Consider the following 16,633-nt stretch of genomic DNA (forward strand, 5'->3'; position numbering starts at 1 on the left):
TCCCTCTCCCTCTCTTTTTCCCTCACCCTCTCTGTCTGGTCCCCAGACCAGCTCTGTGGGCATGAGAGAGCCATCGCAGCTCCGTCTCTCATCTCAGTTTCAGGAAAAGCTCTTAAGCTGACATCTTAAGCTCATTTGCAAACTGGGCTCAGATCAGTTCGGAGCTGCGGGGGCTTTTCTCTGACACTGACACTGACACTGGCGTTCAATAATACTGCTGAGTTGCTGACTGCACAGAAGTTCAGACACAAACCTAATGCACTTTGCAGTGTTTTCGGTCACCGATTGTTGGGTGTGTGATTTGAGTTCACAGATTTACAGGTCTGGGCCTTTATTTGCGTTTACTGTCACAATTCTGATTCATTGATGAGTGAACAATCAGTCATGAGCAGATGATACCACTTTGTATCAAACCTTTAACTCATCATTTAGTCATTGTTTCTATTTGATTGTAACCAAACGAAACCCTGAGAAACATTTAAAGGTCCAGTGTGTAAGATTTAGATGAAAGGGATCTATTGGCAAAAATTTAATGTAGAATAATCCTCATGATGTTTTCACTAGTTTGTTTCATCTAAATTGTATGAATTGTAGTTTTCTTTACCCCAGAAAAGACCCTTTATATTTAAATACTTTATATTTACATGGAGGGGGTCCTCACTACGCGGGCCGCCATGTTTTTTCATTAGTCCAGACTGGACAAACTAAACACCTTTTGAGTTTTTATGACAACTGAAGCTACCACAGGTTATTTTTCATGTTTGGAAGGAGAGGGTGAGGTGAGGGGTATTTAGCTGCAACACGCAATTTCAACACTATAGATATCACAAAATTCTACACACTGTACCTTTAACACAGATTTGTTTTCACAGTATTTTAGCTTAAATTAATTGTTCCATCAAAATTGTCTAACTAACCATTCTGAGGTATCTGTAAACTTCCTGCTGATCCCAAAACTGAAACAGAAGTAAATGAGGGCCAGTTGCTCTATTAGGATGTAATACGACACATTTATTGCTCAATTCGTGTTGACAAGTTATATTAGGGGGGGGGGGGGGCAGAATTGTGTAACATACACATTACATTGAAAATAAATCTGTCCATAAAACAAAAAGAGCAGAAATACAACAGTAAAACATTTAGTAACATGATATTTTGCTATACATACTGGCTCACTGAAAATGTAGTTGTAACTAAGCAGCAGTAGTCTCACTACAGACACTCCTACTGCCACCTTATTCATCACAGAAATGCCTTACATGAAGAGCATGAAGACGCACCCATTTGTATGTATTCATCATAATGAAAGAATGCCGAGACTGATACTGCCCTGAAATGTCCTGGTTACGTGAACAGTGAAACAATACCTTTGTTGCCCGTGTCCTGGCAACATGTAGCCTATGAGACATAATGTGTTGCTGGGCTGACAGATTCATAATCACAGTTGAGAATCAAAGAGAAAAAAAAGGGTTTGGAATCCTGCCCACTACATCTGGATCTTCCTGTCCTGTGGTAGCAAAAAACACTGATGCCCATCCTTGTTGCAAATTTTTCTGCAGAGATGGGACCTCAAGCAAATAGACTGTAGAGACATACCATGTTCATTAATGCATTCAGGAGACAAGTGTTCACAGAACACAACCTTGATTTGTGCCAAATTATGTCAACGTGTCAGTCTGGGTTAGGCCACATGAGACTAGCCACGCATGGCTAACTGCAGACAGCCCCGGAGACCGCTGCTGGCCACTGCGAGAGCTGTGATAGGCTAGTTTGAACAGGCTGCCGTGGTGACAATGACTCCTCACTATGTGATATTTGGTGCTCTCTGCTGCAGTGACGCAGGAGCGTAATTAGCAAACCCTGCAAGGCAACCCAATATGTTACCCCCCCCCACACACACACACATTTCATTACTGTACATGTCAGATGTGTTGGTTTGAAATTGCTCGGTGGACGTTTGTCTTTTTGAATCTGCAGGGAAAAACACAAGGTCAACTAGCTGAGACAGGGACTTCCTCTTTCTTAGGGATAAACCATAAATCATGACAAAATGATTTGGGTGAAGTCAATGTTTGGTTCAGTTGAGAGACATTCGATATATAGGCTGATTTTCTTTACTTATATTTATAGATTCCATAACCTTTAAATCTACAACATAACATTTAACATGTATAGCATAAACATCTGCATCATACTATTGTGCAACAATAGACCACTGCTCAATCACAACACGGACGATGGCATCTAGAGGCGTTGTTGTCCTCATCTTACTCTGTTGCCTTCAGGTCTCTGGAAGCCATTAATTTATGCCCAAAATGCTTGTTAAAGTCACCAGAACAGACCGGGATGTTAACCACATGGGTTTAGAGAAAAATAAACATTGCAAATGGGTAAAGCCCCATCAGTGGGATTTCCATAAGCCTTTGGGCGTGGAACATTTTATTCATTTTAGCTGCACGCTGTTCCCGAGGCAGGGAACCTGGTGTGACATGTGACTCGCTGTAGTCACTGAAAGGAAACCTTTACCCTTATGTGATCAATAAAAATGCAGATTATAAATATTGACTGCATCCACCTCATGATGCTCACTTCTTGGTGTATTATACATTGGAACTCCTCGCCAGCTCCCTTGATATTATGCATTACTCTGCAAAGGCTTGAATCATTCATTGAATGTAGTGCAGTATTGCACAGTCTCTAGTAACTATTTAAGTTCTAAAAATAACATGCTCACAGGAGAGTGAATGCAAATATCACGAGCCTATTTGATGTTGATCTCACTGATAAAATTATGCAGTTAAATCAATTTAGATTTGCTCATTTTAATGTCTGCTCATTCTGTTATACTGTCAAAATGTAATTAAAAATGATCAAAGTCACATAGGCCAACAAATTATGTCGTTCTGGTCTATTTCGGTACGGACAGATGTCGGAGTGGCATTTCTTCCTATTTTGAACTTAATTGTGGCCTCGCTCATCAGCAGAGGCTGTTTACTGAGTATTTCCAAGCCAAGAAAGTTGCCCTTGTCTTGGCCATTATGCTTAACAGACTGACTGCTGTCAGAACAGGGAACTGGCCTGCTCCCATTGAGATGCCTCCAGAGGCATGTTACCAGGCAACTGGGCCACTATGGGGACCATGAGGGGTACGTCTCAGCAAGGGACTACGTATTTACTCTCTCTCTTTCTCCTTCTTGCTCCTTCATTCATATTTTGACTCGCAAACTCACAGACGACGGGGGAGGCATTTTTGAAATCCTTTATTCCACATACAGAAACAGCATTTAGAAGTGAACAAAAGGGCCTTTTCTTCCACCGGGCCATCTTTTCCATTGATAAACTTCTACTGAGTTCCTTTCAGTGCACAGCAATCATATGCATGGTTGAAACAGTCTGTCATAATGGAGTCTTCAGCCATCTCAATGTTGGCCAAATGCTTCTTATTGTCTTGTAGAGAGAGAGAAGCTTTGTTTAACCCCCAGTGTGAGTATGTATAATCCACATTGCATACATTTATATGCAGAATGCAACGGACATTTATTAATATCATGAAACTTAATTCAACCATATCACTCACTCAGCCTTTGGTTCTGATTTATACTTGATCTGCAGCCACACATTCAGCAGCCACTTAGCCACTGGATTTATGGCCGCCTTGCAATAAACAGTATATAGATGAAATAAAATGTGATCTGTATTTCTTTTTAGTGTTAATGTAAAACCATAAAAGTGATGTTATTACTTCCCTGGACGTGTTTATCACCTGGAACCCCAAAGGTTTTCAATAACAGCCAACTAAGGTAATAATGCAGGCTGTCCAGGAGGGAGCCTGTCATTATTTATATGTGGTCATTTTGAAGAAGAAGAAAAAAGCAGCCAGAATGGCTCTCAGTAGAGTACCTCCGCCAAGGTCGAGCAATCTTATGCATGTCTAGTTCCTATAGTAGAATTATAAGATAGAAAAGGGGGTCGTCTGACGACCTAAAAAATGTATTTGTTATACAAACATCCTGGATCTGCCTCTTAAAGGTAGGGTTGGTTATCCTGGGAATGCTGGCAAGAGCAGGCTACACCAGCCAATCATGATCAGTCATTTCATTTGGTCAGAATGAAATGATTGGTCATGTTTATTACAGTCCTGCAAGGGCCACAGACAGCTGCTTTTTTCCAGATATTTTGATTTATTGATAGCATATGAAGAGGACTTCAAAAAAGTGTGTCAGAAACCAATTTGATTGTCCAGGTCCAGGTCCAATCCCTCTACCATGTTTAGTGGGAATGTGTTCAGTAGCTTTTTAATTTTAGCGCAGATTAAGGGGCAGATGGAATATTTATTTTATATATTTTTTTAAATGCATATTTTATTAAATTTGTTATATTCTATAGAATGATTATGTATTATTATCATAGATATTATTTCATGTTGATGGTTTGTTTCTGTATTTATAAAATATCTCTATAAGTAACATACCGTCCAAATTTTCAAAATGTTGAGCAAAACATAATTTTTCCTCAGTCTCAGACTCTCAGCAACTTTCCAAACCTCATAAGCACAAAACCATAGTGATCTTTTAATCGGAAGAATGCCGGCAATTTGTTTTCTTTTTTCTTTTTTTTTCAAGCCAAACTTCTCTGAAGGCCCGCTCAGCACAATGCATTTTGAGAAGCTGACCTATTTTATATTTTCCGTCCTGTCTGCTACAATCATCAGACATGCATCTCATATGCACGTGTGCTACCCCAGCATTTAGACACCCCCCATTCTCCCTCCCTCCCAAACACACACACACACACACACACACACACACACACACACACACACACAGACACACACAACAGACAAATGCACTTTGACAAACAGTTTTATCCAATTATGATGACTTTGTTCTTTTATTACTGCTTGTGCTGGCCTGGCCGTGTCCTCACATATTTGTATGTTCTGCTTGATTCATGGCTAAAGCAGTGTGGGTTAAAAGCTGACCTGCTGCACTGTTTGGCAGCCAGAAGTGAGGCCCAGCGTGTAAGCCCACTCCCCCAGAGAGGCTCTATTTATTCTGAAGGTGGTCTCCCTTCTTTGATATGCAGAGATCCGTAACCAGCTGGTGGAGCAGTTCCGCTGTCTGGAGCAGCAGTCCGAGTCCCGGCTGCAGCTGCTGCAGGACCTGCAGGAGTTCTTCCGTCGAAAAGCAGAGCTCCAGCTCGAGTACTCCAGAGGCCTGGACAAACTAGCTGAGCGCTACTCCGCCAAGATCCGCACCTCCAGAGAGCACCAGCACTTCAAGTGAGTTCTTGTCTGTTTGCTAAGCACCTGGCGGGTGCCTGCATCAAGTGTATTTGACGGATAAACAACTGTCAAGTATTTCAAACTTCACGCTGATCACTTGTACAATGCTGAGATGGTAAAAAGGCAAACAGGAAGAAAAAGGAGGGATAAGCAACACAAAGGGGAAAGAGGGATGAAGGCAGAAGAAATGACCTGAAATGAAGCCAGGGCGAAGGAAGCTTGTGGCCTCAGGCTGCTGTGTGTCTCCCATCTAGGTCAGACTCTTTACCCCCCCCCCCTCATCTTTTTTCTGTGGCTGTCATTTCCATTCTCAAACAACTTAACACGAGATTGCTGTCCAACAACTCTTATATTGTCAATGGACACAGAAAATAAATCAGCTTGTTTAGAGTCTGAGAAGAGGAACAACAGGGGCTTCTCAGACTGACGTTGCTTATTTTAACTGTTTGTTGTTTAACTGTGTGGTGGTGAAGCAAACACACCCTGCAGCATATCGAGGTATTGCTTCTTACATGCTCTGAGCTGCCTGGAGCCCACTGTGACTTTTGGATCATGTTATGATTGTAAATGCTGCTCATGTGGATGTGGAATGAATCAGAAACCAGAAATAATAGGAATGAGACAGAGTATGTCCAGTTTACATCTTATATATATGAGTGGCTTGTTTACATGAAACACAAGCAAAATAGGATCCACCCCCTTCGAAACCGTTAATTGGTTGTAACACAGAGACAGCAATTAAAAAAAAAAACATGGACCTTGGGTGAAGACTCATTGTCAAATTACATTTTATTTGAATAATTTACTCTTACTCTAATTTACTCTCATCCATAGTATTATTGGATGACCAGTGTTGGAAATTAAATGATTATACAAAGTATTAAACAACAGAAAATATGTGTATGTACTCAGTTGCCCACTCTTTCATATGACCTGACTGCCCAAGTCATGCGTAATAAACACATTGGTTTCTTCAGTAGTCTTCCTGTCTCTCTTTCAGTCTCTCCGGCCAATTGGACATAAATCGTAATCATGGCGGAGAGCTCCCGTCACGGGGACATTGATAAGTGGAGCATTCCCTCAAAGGGAGACCCCTGTAAGAGACTCACATTGCATGACTTCTCCCCTCACCCCAGTGTCCCAGATTCTCCCCCGTCACATTAAATGGTCGTCATTTTAACTGTCTGTCAGTGACTGGATTCATACTCACCGACTCCAGTGGACCAACTATGTCTGTATCATTAATGATCCCACGCTGCATTCTTTCCTTGAGTTTCAGAACTGGCTCCGCACTCTCTCTCAGACACATTTAATTTTCTTTTTCTTTAACAGCAAAAACCTCAGTGTCCTTCTTTCTTATCCGTGAACCTTTCACATTTTAATTTCTGGTGTCAGATTTAATAAAAGGGTTGGCAGGAGATTGTCAGGGAACATTTTCAAGTCATAAAATAGATAGAGTGGCTGCAGCAGAAATGTGATTATAGACAATGTGGTCCTCTTAACTGTTTGAAAAGCCAATTTAAATCCAACATATTGTACAGTAGTTTAGAGATGAAGAGTTTTAAAGTATCATCAGTTGATCCTGATTGATTTATTGCTTGGCTGATAAAATTATGTTTAAGAGTCGTTCATAGACATATGTCAATATCGGTGTTTATGTTTGCAGATATGCATAAATATAATTATATTTTACAGAATGAATAAGCTTTGACTTTTATTCAGTGTATCCATATTACACTGTAGTACGTTGTTATTTTGTTATTATGATTATTATTATTTAGTTGTCTACAATGATCAATACAATGTTGACAAAGATGCTAGAAAAGATGTGCATTATGTTAAATTTGGTTATAGCTGTGTTTTATATTTATTTACTCAAAACAATGTTAACGGTTACATTTGTTCAAATTTCAAACCTCAATTACATGTTTTTATAAAAAGGGTTTGATAACGACATCTTAGAAACCATTGGCTCATTTTTTAATATATATTTCAGAATAAAAAATGTTTTACTTCTTTATATCAGTATCGGCATTCGCCCCCAAAATCCATGTCAGTCTGGTTCTAATCATCAGTTCACTATAGAGCGTTGCAGCAATGCAGTGACCTTGTCATGAAATGAGTATTGTTCTTTTTAATGGCTGTCAGGTAAGAAACCTTGTTCTGTCATCGTCTGTGAACAGTTCAACAACTCCTCTGTATCCTGAACACTTCTATTCTCATTCAAAAGCTGCCGTCAGCCAAACATTTAAAGGTTCCTGGCATCCAACGTCCTGGATCAAACACACCTGCTCTGGTGGGAAATGAGGGCCTATAGGAATAGCTTGTTCATTTCTCTTTTCTTTCAAAGCGTTAAAAGATAAAAACAAAATGCAGACAGAAATGTGGATGACCAGCACTCTTGATACCAATTCAAATTATTATTTTAATTAAAAAAATGATAATAATAAATATACCGTTGGTGTAAATCATCAGATATGTTTTTCTAGATGTCTTTTGAATGTCCACTTCATGACATGCAAGTGTTAAAATCATTTACGGCAGCTTCACTTTTCTGCGTTCAGCAGTGATTAAAGGAGAAATAGTCAGAGTTTGATCTCAGCATGACATAGCAGCTTTTAAGATGGCTGTGTATAAAAATAATATGATACAGCATTTTTTTATATTTCTGTCACAATTGTTGGAACAACATGAAAATGTTTTCTAAAGACCAAACCAGACGAAAGGAAGAAGACAAACAAACTCTTTGGTGTGAGGATAATTGAACTCACATGCTCCTCTGAGCAACGAAGCAAGTGCAGCCAGCATGCCTTCTGTGCGTGTCAGTGTGTGTGTGTGTGTGTGTTTGGTGTCTGTGTGTGTGTGTGTGTGTGTGTTCTGCCTCATTTTCTTTCCTGCTACCTCGCCACATGTGCAGTGACCTCTTGACCTCTAACATGAAATAAAGCCCCAGAGCTGGTACAGTTCATAGAATTCATCCTGCTTCATGTTCGAGTTCAGACGTTTTACCGACCAATGCTCAAGTACCACGGTACTTCATGAGAGTTGATTTAAAACAGCTGCCATGTTTAGAACTTAAAGGTCCAGTGTGTAAGATTTAGGTGAACGGGATCTATTGGCAGAAATTTAATGTAGAATAATCCTCATGATGTTTTCACCAGTTGGTTTCATCTAAATTGTATGAATTATAGTTTTCTGTACCCCAGAAAAGACTCTTTATATTTAAGTACTTTATATTTAAATACTTTATATTTACATCGAGGGGACCCTCTCTATGGACGCTGCCATGTTTTTATGACAACTGAAACTACCACAGGTTCTTTTTTGTGTTTGGAAGGGGAGGGTGAGGTGAGGGGTGTTCAGCTGCAACATGACATTTCAACACTCGATTTCTCTAAATTCTACACACTGTACCTTTAAGAGGCTTTTTACATTTTTATTGAGAGACAGTAATAAAAAAAAGAGAATCATCTAGTTTCTGCTGCCTGTTTGTGGGACTTGTATTGTATGCTGTGAATATTGCAGATTCATTGGTCTACACGCAACAAACAAAAATCGCTTATTTAATTTACCAGTGTTTATATCTTTGTCCATGATACAAACGTTTAAAGCAGCAACGCTAAACTAATGCTAACACAATTTTTCCTTGGCTGTTTTTCAGAAAGGACCAGAATCTGCTGTCCACTGTTAACTGCTGGTATTTGGTCTTGGACCAGACCAGACGGGAGAGCAGAGACCACGCCATGCTCAGCGACATCTACAACAACAACGTCATTGTCCGTCTGGCACACGTGGGCGAGGATGTCATCAGACTTTTCAAAAAGGTCAGAATTGGAATTAAATGGACGAGGGCACGTAACCCTGACCGTCACTAATGCGCACAGTCACAGAAATCATCTGCTCAAAATCGCATGACTGATGCCCCTGATGCTATGCTGTGTGGTTCTCATGCAGCATATTTACTCAGAGGGTTAATCTGACACAATGTTTGACACCGACAATGTGAGATTAGATTTTCTGTGTCGTTGTCTTTTCACATGACTAATGATATTTAAGGAGTTCTCTCACTATCTCACTATCATTCACTTTGTGCTTGTTAAGCTACATCATAACTCAGATGTAAAGCTGGTTATCAGATTTATCCTCCTCTGAGGTTTTTTTTACCTGCATCACGTCAGCCTTACTGTTCTGAGGCGATCATGTCTCACTTTAACCTCTCCCATCATGTGCAATGTCATTCTCAATATCATGCTTAGTTTGCTCCCTATTTAGATCGGCAACCTTTATCTGATGGTCTTTACACCTCATCACTCGTGTCACCCAACCTCTTCCCCCATCCTTTAATTAGCTGGTTTTGTTCAAATTCTCAACAACACAGATTAAGTTTGTGTCTCAGTTTTAGTCTCATATCTCGTAAGGAATGTGGTTAATGCATCGTACATATTAAAGTAGCAGAGTGCCAGTGGTTCAGGGGCTGTGATGAAGAATCTGCCTTAGGGATCTTAGATCAGTATCGTTTGACAGCAGCAGGAGTCAGTAATTTATGCCCTCTAGGGGGCTCTGCACTGTCACGATGGGCTCCTCAATGAGAACGGGATGGCTTGCTGCCAGTGTGAAGAACAGGACTAATAACCGCCTGCGGAAAAAAACTGTTTCCCTCTGCAAGGAGTTTGCTCAAATCGTGACAAAGTTCTCCAAAACAATAATCCTGTTATGCTGCAGCATCCGGCTTCAGCTGCAGAGCAGACTCATTGTTATTCATCTAAACATGTGGGGAAAGGAATGAATCAGTCGAATGTTTTGTTAAGTCAAAGTTTAAATGTTCAGTGTGTGCTCAAGCTTAAGTCTTGTCACACGTGAAAATGCAAAGTTGCTGTTTTGACAAGTGGTCTCTTAGAGGTGTCAGAACACAGGATTGATTGGCCCATGCGTCGCTCCACATCCCCTCACCAAGATTTCCTGGGTCAGTCTCCACTGGCCCCAGTTCTTGCTCTTGGGCTACCAGCCCTGTCACGGGACATGTTCAATTCATCACTCGCTCTTAGTCCATGTAACTGAGCTCAGGCTCCCAGTCAGTTGGAAATGTTCTGCAGTTACTGTGCGGTTCTATTTCTGTCTGCTCGTGCATTGTATTAGATCTTTTCTGGTGCAGGATAATAATGACAGCATTTCAATTTCTGCTGACATCCCTTCCATTTAAAATATATCTGGCATAACCTTCAAGCTTTTTATTTGTGAGAAGGTAATTCTACTAAATAACCCAGTTTTTTGTCGTAGATGTTTGAACACCTGCCTTTATCCTTTATTGTCACTTTTGAAAGTGTCACCTGTTTTCTCCTATTACAGAGCAAAGACATCGGGGTGCAAATGCACGAAGAGTTAGTGAAAGTCACCAACGAGCTCTACACGGTGAGTTAAACAAGTCCCTTCTCACGTGTCTATACAAGGCTGTCTGTTTCCCTTCCCCCGTCTGCTGCCTGTGGCTCGTCAATCCTAAAACTGGTCTTTCCGAGATTCCAACTTTTCAAATTTTGCCCAGGCGTTCACTAGGACTCAAGGGTAAACTGATGAGAGCTTGTTATGCTCGAAGGTCACATATTAACATCACTGTAACCTCAAAATACTCATTTTTGGGCTTCCAATGGTGAGAATGTAATTCCAGTTCAGAGTTAAACCTGTAACCTGTGAAGCAGCTGGCCTGACACTGCTCTCGGCAGATATGCCTTATCAGCAGTGCAGTCTGTAACAGGTCATTCATTTCTTCTCCCGAGGTCGTGAAAGGACGACATTTGCATTCTTCCTCCTGCTGTGAATTTCTTCATCAGCTGAAGGGGAGAGCGTTCTTGCCCTCTGGCTGTGCTTTGAGCAAGACTCAGCAGTCTGTGCTGCAGCGGTGCACCGAGCTCACAGCAAACATCGCCGCTGTTATCCAGCACATCTGTCCATTGTTATATACTGCACCCTCATACACAACATTCAAACTGCACTGACATTAAACAAGCAGAAGTGGCCTGTGTGGCAGTACAGACATCTTTGTCCAGGGCTGATGCCTCTTCTTAATGTGGCTGAAGAAGCTGAACTGATGCAGTGATACCATCTGGTCTATGTGGGACACAGCTCAACAGAGTGCTTCCTTCTGGATGTTTTCTGTTCAGTGAGATCATGATCTGCAGCTATGTTTCAACAATTAATCTCTGCAAAGAATGAGTTGATATGCTTAAAAACAAACAGTAAGATGAAGTGCAGTTTTAAAATGTTTAATCCGATGAGTTTCTCACAGCAAGCAGCAGAGCTGCAGGTGTATCAAATGGACATGACTGCAGTTTAATGCAGTTCTAAAGTTTTATGTTATGTCATAGATGTTAAAGATATTTTGTGGCACACCTGGGTGAGCTATTGCAAACACTATGTACTGAGACTTGAGTCCTCTGCAGGAGCCGCAGGTTTGGTTCTGGCCCCTTGCTGCATGTCTCTCCACCTTTTAGATTCAGTCCCGTCAAAACTGATTGTACAATTATTCTGGAACCAACATATAAAATATACTGGTTCTAAAATGTAAATGAAAACTAATGGCTTTACCTCACATTATTTTCTACACCCTCAGTGTGCACTCCCTTCCTCCACCTTTAGCTACATTCTGCCCATCTAATCAATGCCTTATGTTATTGACTGTTAAAAAAACACATGTATCATTGTGCTGGGAAATTTATTGTGATCCCAAACTATTATCACTCCAAAATTTAGCAATCCATGATCTTTTAAGCGGAATATTTGAAGTAGGGGAAAACGTGAAGACAAACCTAGAGCAGCTCATTGCTGATATGATGTGTGAATTTTGCAAACATAGCATTTTCCATCCTGGTTCATGTTTGTTAACGTTAAAAAAAAGAGATAAGGTAGCAACTCCCAAAACATAACGTGATGTCGAAATAACATTTTAACTGCAGTACAATGCCAGTGGATGTTCGCCACTCACACTCTTAAAATCATATTTGAGACGAGTGGATGTGCAGCAAATTCACAAATAGATTTGAAGTAGAAATACTCACATGGTTTGAACCACATGAGAAATGTTGTAACATTATACAGCACTTTACTGCTTTACCGATATTGATTTTTCCTCTCTCTGCTTCATCCATTATTAAAAGCCTGTCTGCATCTCCTTCACACACGGTATAAGAAATAGCTGTAGTCTGGACAGATTTGGGTTTAATACATTTATATAGCTTGGATTAGACTTGTATAATTTGTTTGACAATCATGTAATGCAAAATTAGGTAAAGACCCGTCCAGAGAGGTTGCGCATCGTCTCTTTGTAACCTTGGTCCTCCTCCTGATCCATCTCACTGTCCTCTGCACGTCCATTCCTGTCACGGTTGCCAGGGAACTAGAACGATGTTGAGGATGTTTAGGTTGAACATGTAGAAGCTATTCTTTTAAGTAAAGCTTCAGCAAAATGATTAGTAGGTGTGAATTTAGTTTATATTTGGAGAATTATGAAACCAGGTAAACATACGGTACAGTTGCTTACTGGAATGATGTGATGAGGAAAATCAAACAGGACAGTTCAGAAAGCTGATGATGAGGAAACTACACTTCTTAATATTTGCATGTGTAATGAAAAATAAAATTAAGGGATTATATGAGATTAATTATTTTAGTTAAATTTAACATGATTGAGTGGATTTAAAATCAATCATACATCTGCAAACTATTTGTAATACTGCAAATGATTTAAACAAGTAGGATTATGTATGAGAACAGACTATTTTACACATTATATATTGAAATAATTGTAACTTTCAATACATAACGTTTAACTCTAAAATGACAAAAAGTGAGATTCAGAGATTCATTCATTGCACAATGTAAAACTGAACAGGTCCTCGGAAAGAAGTATAAATGATCAAAGTCGTACACACCTTCAATAACTAATTTAAGCTAATGCCATTAGGAATGTGTGTTATATTGGCTGTGTATAAAACTGTTTTATTTCAGAAGACAAAAGATGGTCAGTTTACTTAGTGTATAAAAATGCACTAACACTAGTTGAAACAGCTGTTTAGCAATGAAATACTTTCAGTTTCAATCCATAAAATGTCCTAATTTGTAATTGATTATGTTTATGTCTGTAAAATATTGAACTGGATCATGACATAATTTTACCCATATGACTTTTTAACCTTTATGTTAACATACAGCTTAATGCAATAGATTTGAATGAAATATTTCAGCCTGTGTTTTTGCACATAGAATCTCTAAAATGAAAAAATATTGCTACTGGAAAGTAGTTTCAAAAACCTTTTGTATTGATATCGGCCCCTAGGTGGTTGACATTATAGTATAGGACTGTACTGTGTGTGTAGAGCATGAAATGAATCCACTTAACTGGTTATTCATATCAGATATTTATCACTTTTATCCCCCTCAAAGTCACCGTCCTCTTTGCTAGTTTGACTTTGATGCCCTTGATACTGGGCTGAATGTGATGTATGTTCTCTCAGGTGATGAAGACGTACCACATGTACCATACCGAGAGTCTCAGTGCTGAGAACAAGCTGAAGGAGGCGGAAAAACAGGAGGAGAAACACATCGGCAAGTCCAACGACATAGGCTCCAGCCTGCTGCGTTATGGTCATGATGAGCGTCCACAGCGACGGAGCTCTGTGAAGAAGATGGAGAAAATGAAGGAGAAGGTCTGTTCTGATTGACATACTGTATGTACATGATAGTGGCCTTTTATCCAGTAGTACAAATAGAAAGTACATTTATATTGAACATCTTGTATTCTAGCACTTGCTATATTCTCAAATGGATTATGTAGTTAAAGCTATAATAAACCCATTTTCTACACTGTGTAGTGTCATGTATAAAGATTGATGAGATAAAATGTGTTTATTGTTGTGATGCATTCTTTGAGTACATTAGGAATCCATTTTACACCCTGCACTGATGTGACCCTCTCTTTCTTTTTCACCCTAGAGACAAGCTAAGTACTCTGAAAATAAGCTGAAATGTACAAAGGCCCGCAACGACTATCTTCTCAATCTGGCGGCCACCAACGCCCTGGTGGCCAAATACTACATCCACGACGTCTCAGATATGATAGATGTAAGCCAAAATGCAAATATCGATAAAGACCTGCCTCAATTCAGTGCTTATTTACAGTTTTAGTTGGAGGTGTTTTATTGATTTCTAACTACTGTTCGTTCTACATTTTGTCCTAAGTGTTGTGACTTAGGTTACCATGCAAGCCTGGCACGCTCCATGAGAACCTACCTGTCCGCAGAGTATAGTCTGGAGTCTTCTCGCCATGAGGGTTTGGATTTACTGGAAGGAGCGGTAGATGCGATGGACATCAGAGGAGACAAGCTGAAGTTCATGGACACACACAGTCAGATTTTCTGTCCTCCCGCACGCTTTGACTATCAGCCGCACATGGGCGATGAGGTGAGTCACTGACGAAGGATGGGATTGTAAGTCTCAGTCTCAGTCAAAGTTCATATTTTCATCATGTTTTAAATCCCTTCCTGAGAAATGTCCTTTTTTTTCTTTTATCCCAGGTGGTTCAGGTGAGCGCACAGCAGCCAGTCCAGACTGAGCTTTTGATGCGCCATCACCAGCTGCAGTCTCGCCTGGCCACGCTGAAGATAGAAAATGAAGAGGTGAGTTAGAGTCTTCATGCACACAAGTCCCGAACGGTTTGGAGGTTGCTAGTGTCAGCATTTCCTTTTGGAATGAAGCCAGCTCCCTGCAAATGTGCTGTTCAGAGTCATGTCCTTTTCCGCTGAGAGGGCCTGATGGCTAAATATACTGAGCTATAAATCTGTCGTTAATTTTAGTGTTTGGGTCATTACATAATTTTAAACCCTTTGTGGATAATTATTCATCTGCAAGCTTTCTGTGAGAAAATTGTTTAGCTGATGTTGTCCACCACCTGGGTAGTGATGCATGCCACCTCATGACCAATGTAGTCAGCAGATGACAAACTAAACAAGCCACACTCATTAAATACTGTATGTGGATGAAATAACACATCTGCTCCTTTAGTCTAAAGGATGATTCATTTGATTGATATTAATTCATTTCAATGATGCTATGACAAACACATTGCAGGAAACATTGAGATCATCCAACTGCACGTACTGTATATGCATGACTGGATGTCGCATGGTGATTCAGATCAGACAACATGAAAAGATGAAAAGACTCAGCTGCAGCTACCAAAGTACACAAGTTATAATGAGAATGTTTTTTTGTTTTTTTTTTGGTTAAAGCTTGAATGTTGCTCAATCTAAAGCTGCAGGGTAACATGGTCTGCACATTAGAGTTCGATCCCTGGCTCCCTCAGTCCGTACGAACTAAGTGAACCGCATATTGCTCCTAACGGCTGTATGAATGGTGTGTGATTGAAAAAAAAAAAGAACTGCGTGTAGAAGCAGTGAATTACCATGTGTATGTAAATAGGTAAATGTGTTGATAAGACTGGAAAAGTGCTGTGTAAATACAGACCATTTACCATTCACTATCAAACATGTTACAGCCAGCAGCTGTTCTTAAAGACTCGCTTCCTCCATCTTTAATCTCTCTGACCTGTGGGGTGTCCTGTCTCCCCTGGGGGCCGCCCCAGCGTGCTTGCTGGCCTGCATGCCTGGAGTCACCATGGCAACTGTGATTCACGCAGACCTGTTCAGGTTTACAAGATGTGTTAGAGCCTGACTGTCATAAATATGGAAATGCACACTCCATTTCCTGTGTGCCTCACACAGAAGGAATATCGTTAATCTTTCATGTCACGATGCGTAATGCAAAGGAAGCTAATTACTATGTTTACAGTGTGTCAGTCAAACTGCTGTGCAAATGGCCTGCAGATGTAAATCTCAGACTGTGCAGGGTTGTTTACACCATACTGCTCGTTGGTAACACTGCAAAGATAATGCATTTGGAAAATATAGGTATAATTACAATATTCTTAGTTTCAATGTATATGAGTCACCTAGCTCCTTCCATATCTGTTTCATCAATGTATTGTAATAATGGATGATCTTTACATCCCGCTGTGCGTGTGTCAGGTGAGGAAGACTCTCGATGCCACGATGCAGACGCTTCAGGACATGCTCACCGTGGAGGACTTCGATGTATCAGAAGCCTTCCAGCACAGCCAGTCCACAGAGTCGGTCAAATCGGCCTCCTCTGACTCCTACATGAGCAAGGCCAATGTCACCAAGAGACGAGCCAATCACCAAGAGACTGAGGGCTTCTACTTCACTGTGAGTCCTCAGACAAACACAAACACACTGCAGCAGAGAGCGTACACTGTGACTACAGATAACCCTGCTCACTATTGAT

General features: G+C 40.4%; 1 protein-coding gene across 5 annotated transcripts in view; it reads left to right on the forward strand.

Moving 5' to 3' along the window:
* The window catches only part of LOC109638595 (SLIT-ROBO Rho GTPase-activating protein 3-like), a 31,246-nt gene that overhangs the window by 2,929 nt on the left and 11,684 nt on the right, over nucleotides 1-16,633 (forward strand). For all 5 annotated transcript variants that reach the window (XR_011245589.1, XM_020101648.2, XM_020101649.2 and 2 more), the window contains exons 2-9: nucleotides 5,086-5,281; nucleotides 8,946-9,108; nucleotides 10,631-10,693; nucleotides 13,789-13,980; nucleotides 14,267-14,395; nucleotides 14,513-14,734; nucleotides 14,848-14,949; nucleotides 16,357-16,554. Coding sequence is in view for 4 of the 5 variants with exons in the window: in XM_020101648.2 (XP_019957207.2) it covers nucleotides 5,086-5,281; nucleotides 8,946-9,108; nucleotides 10,631-10,693; nucleotides 13,789-13,980; nucleotides 14,267-14,395; nucleotides 14,513-14,734; nucleotides 14,848-14,949; nucleotides 16,357-16,554 (1,265 nt within the window). In the remaining variant the exon portion in view is untranslated. The remainder of the gene's footprint in view (nucleotides 1-5,085; nucleotides 5,282-8,945; nucleotides 9,109-10,630; nucleotides 10,694-13,788; nucleotides 13,981-14,266; nucleotides 14,396-14,512; nucleotides 14,735-14,847; nucleotides 14,950-16,356; nucleotides 16,555-16,633) is intronic.

This window comes from Paralichthys olivaceus, chromosome 2 (genome assembly GCF_024713975.1).
Source record: "Paralichthys olivaceus isolate ysfri-2021 chromosome 2, ASM2471397v2, whole genome shotgun sequence".
In the NCBI taxonomy this organism is placed as follows: domain Eukaryota; kingdom Metazoa; phylum Chordata; class Actinopteri; order Pleuronectiformes; family Paralichthyidae; genus Paralichthys; species Paralichthys olivaceus.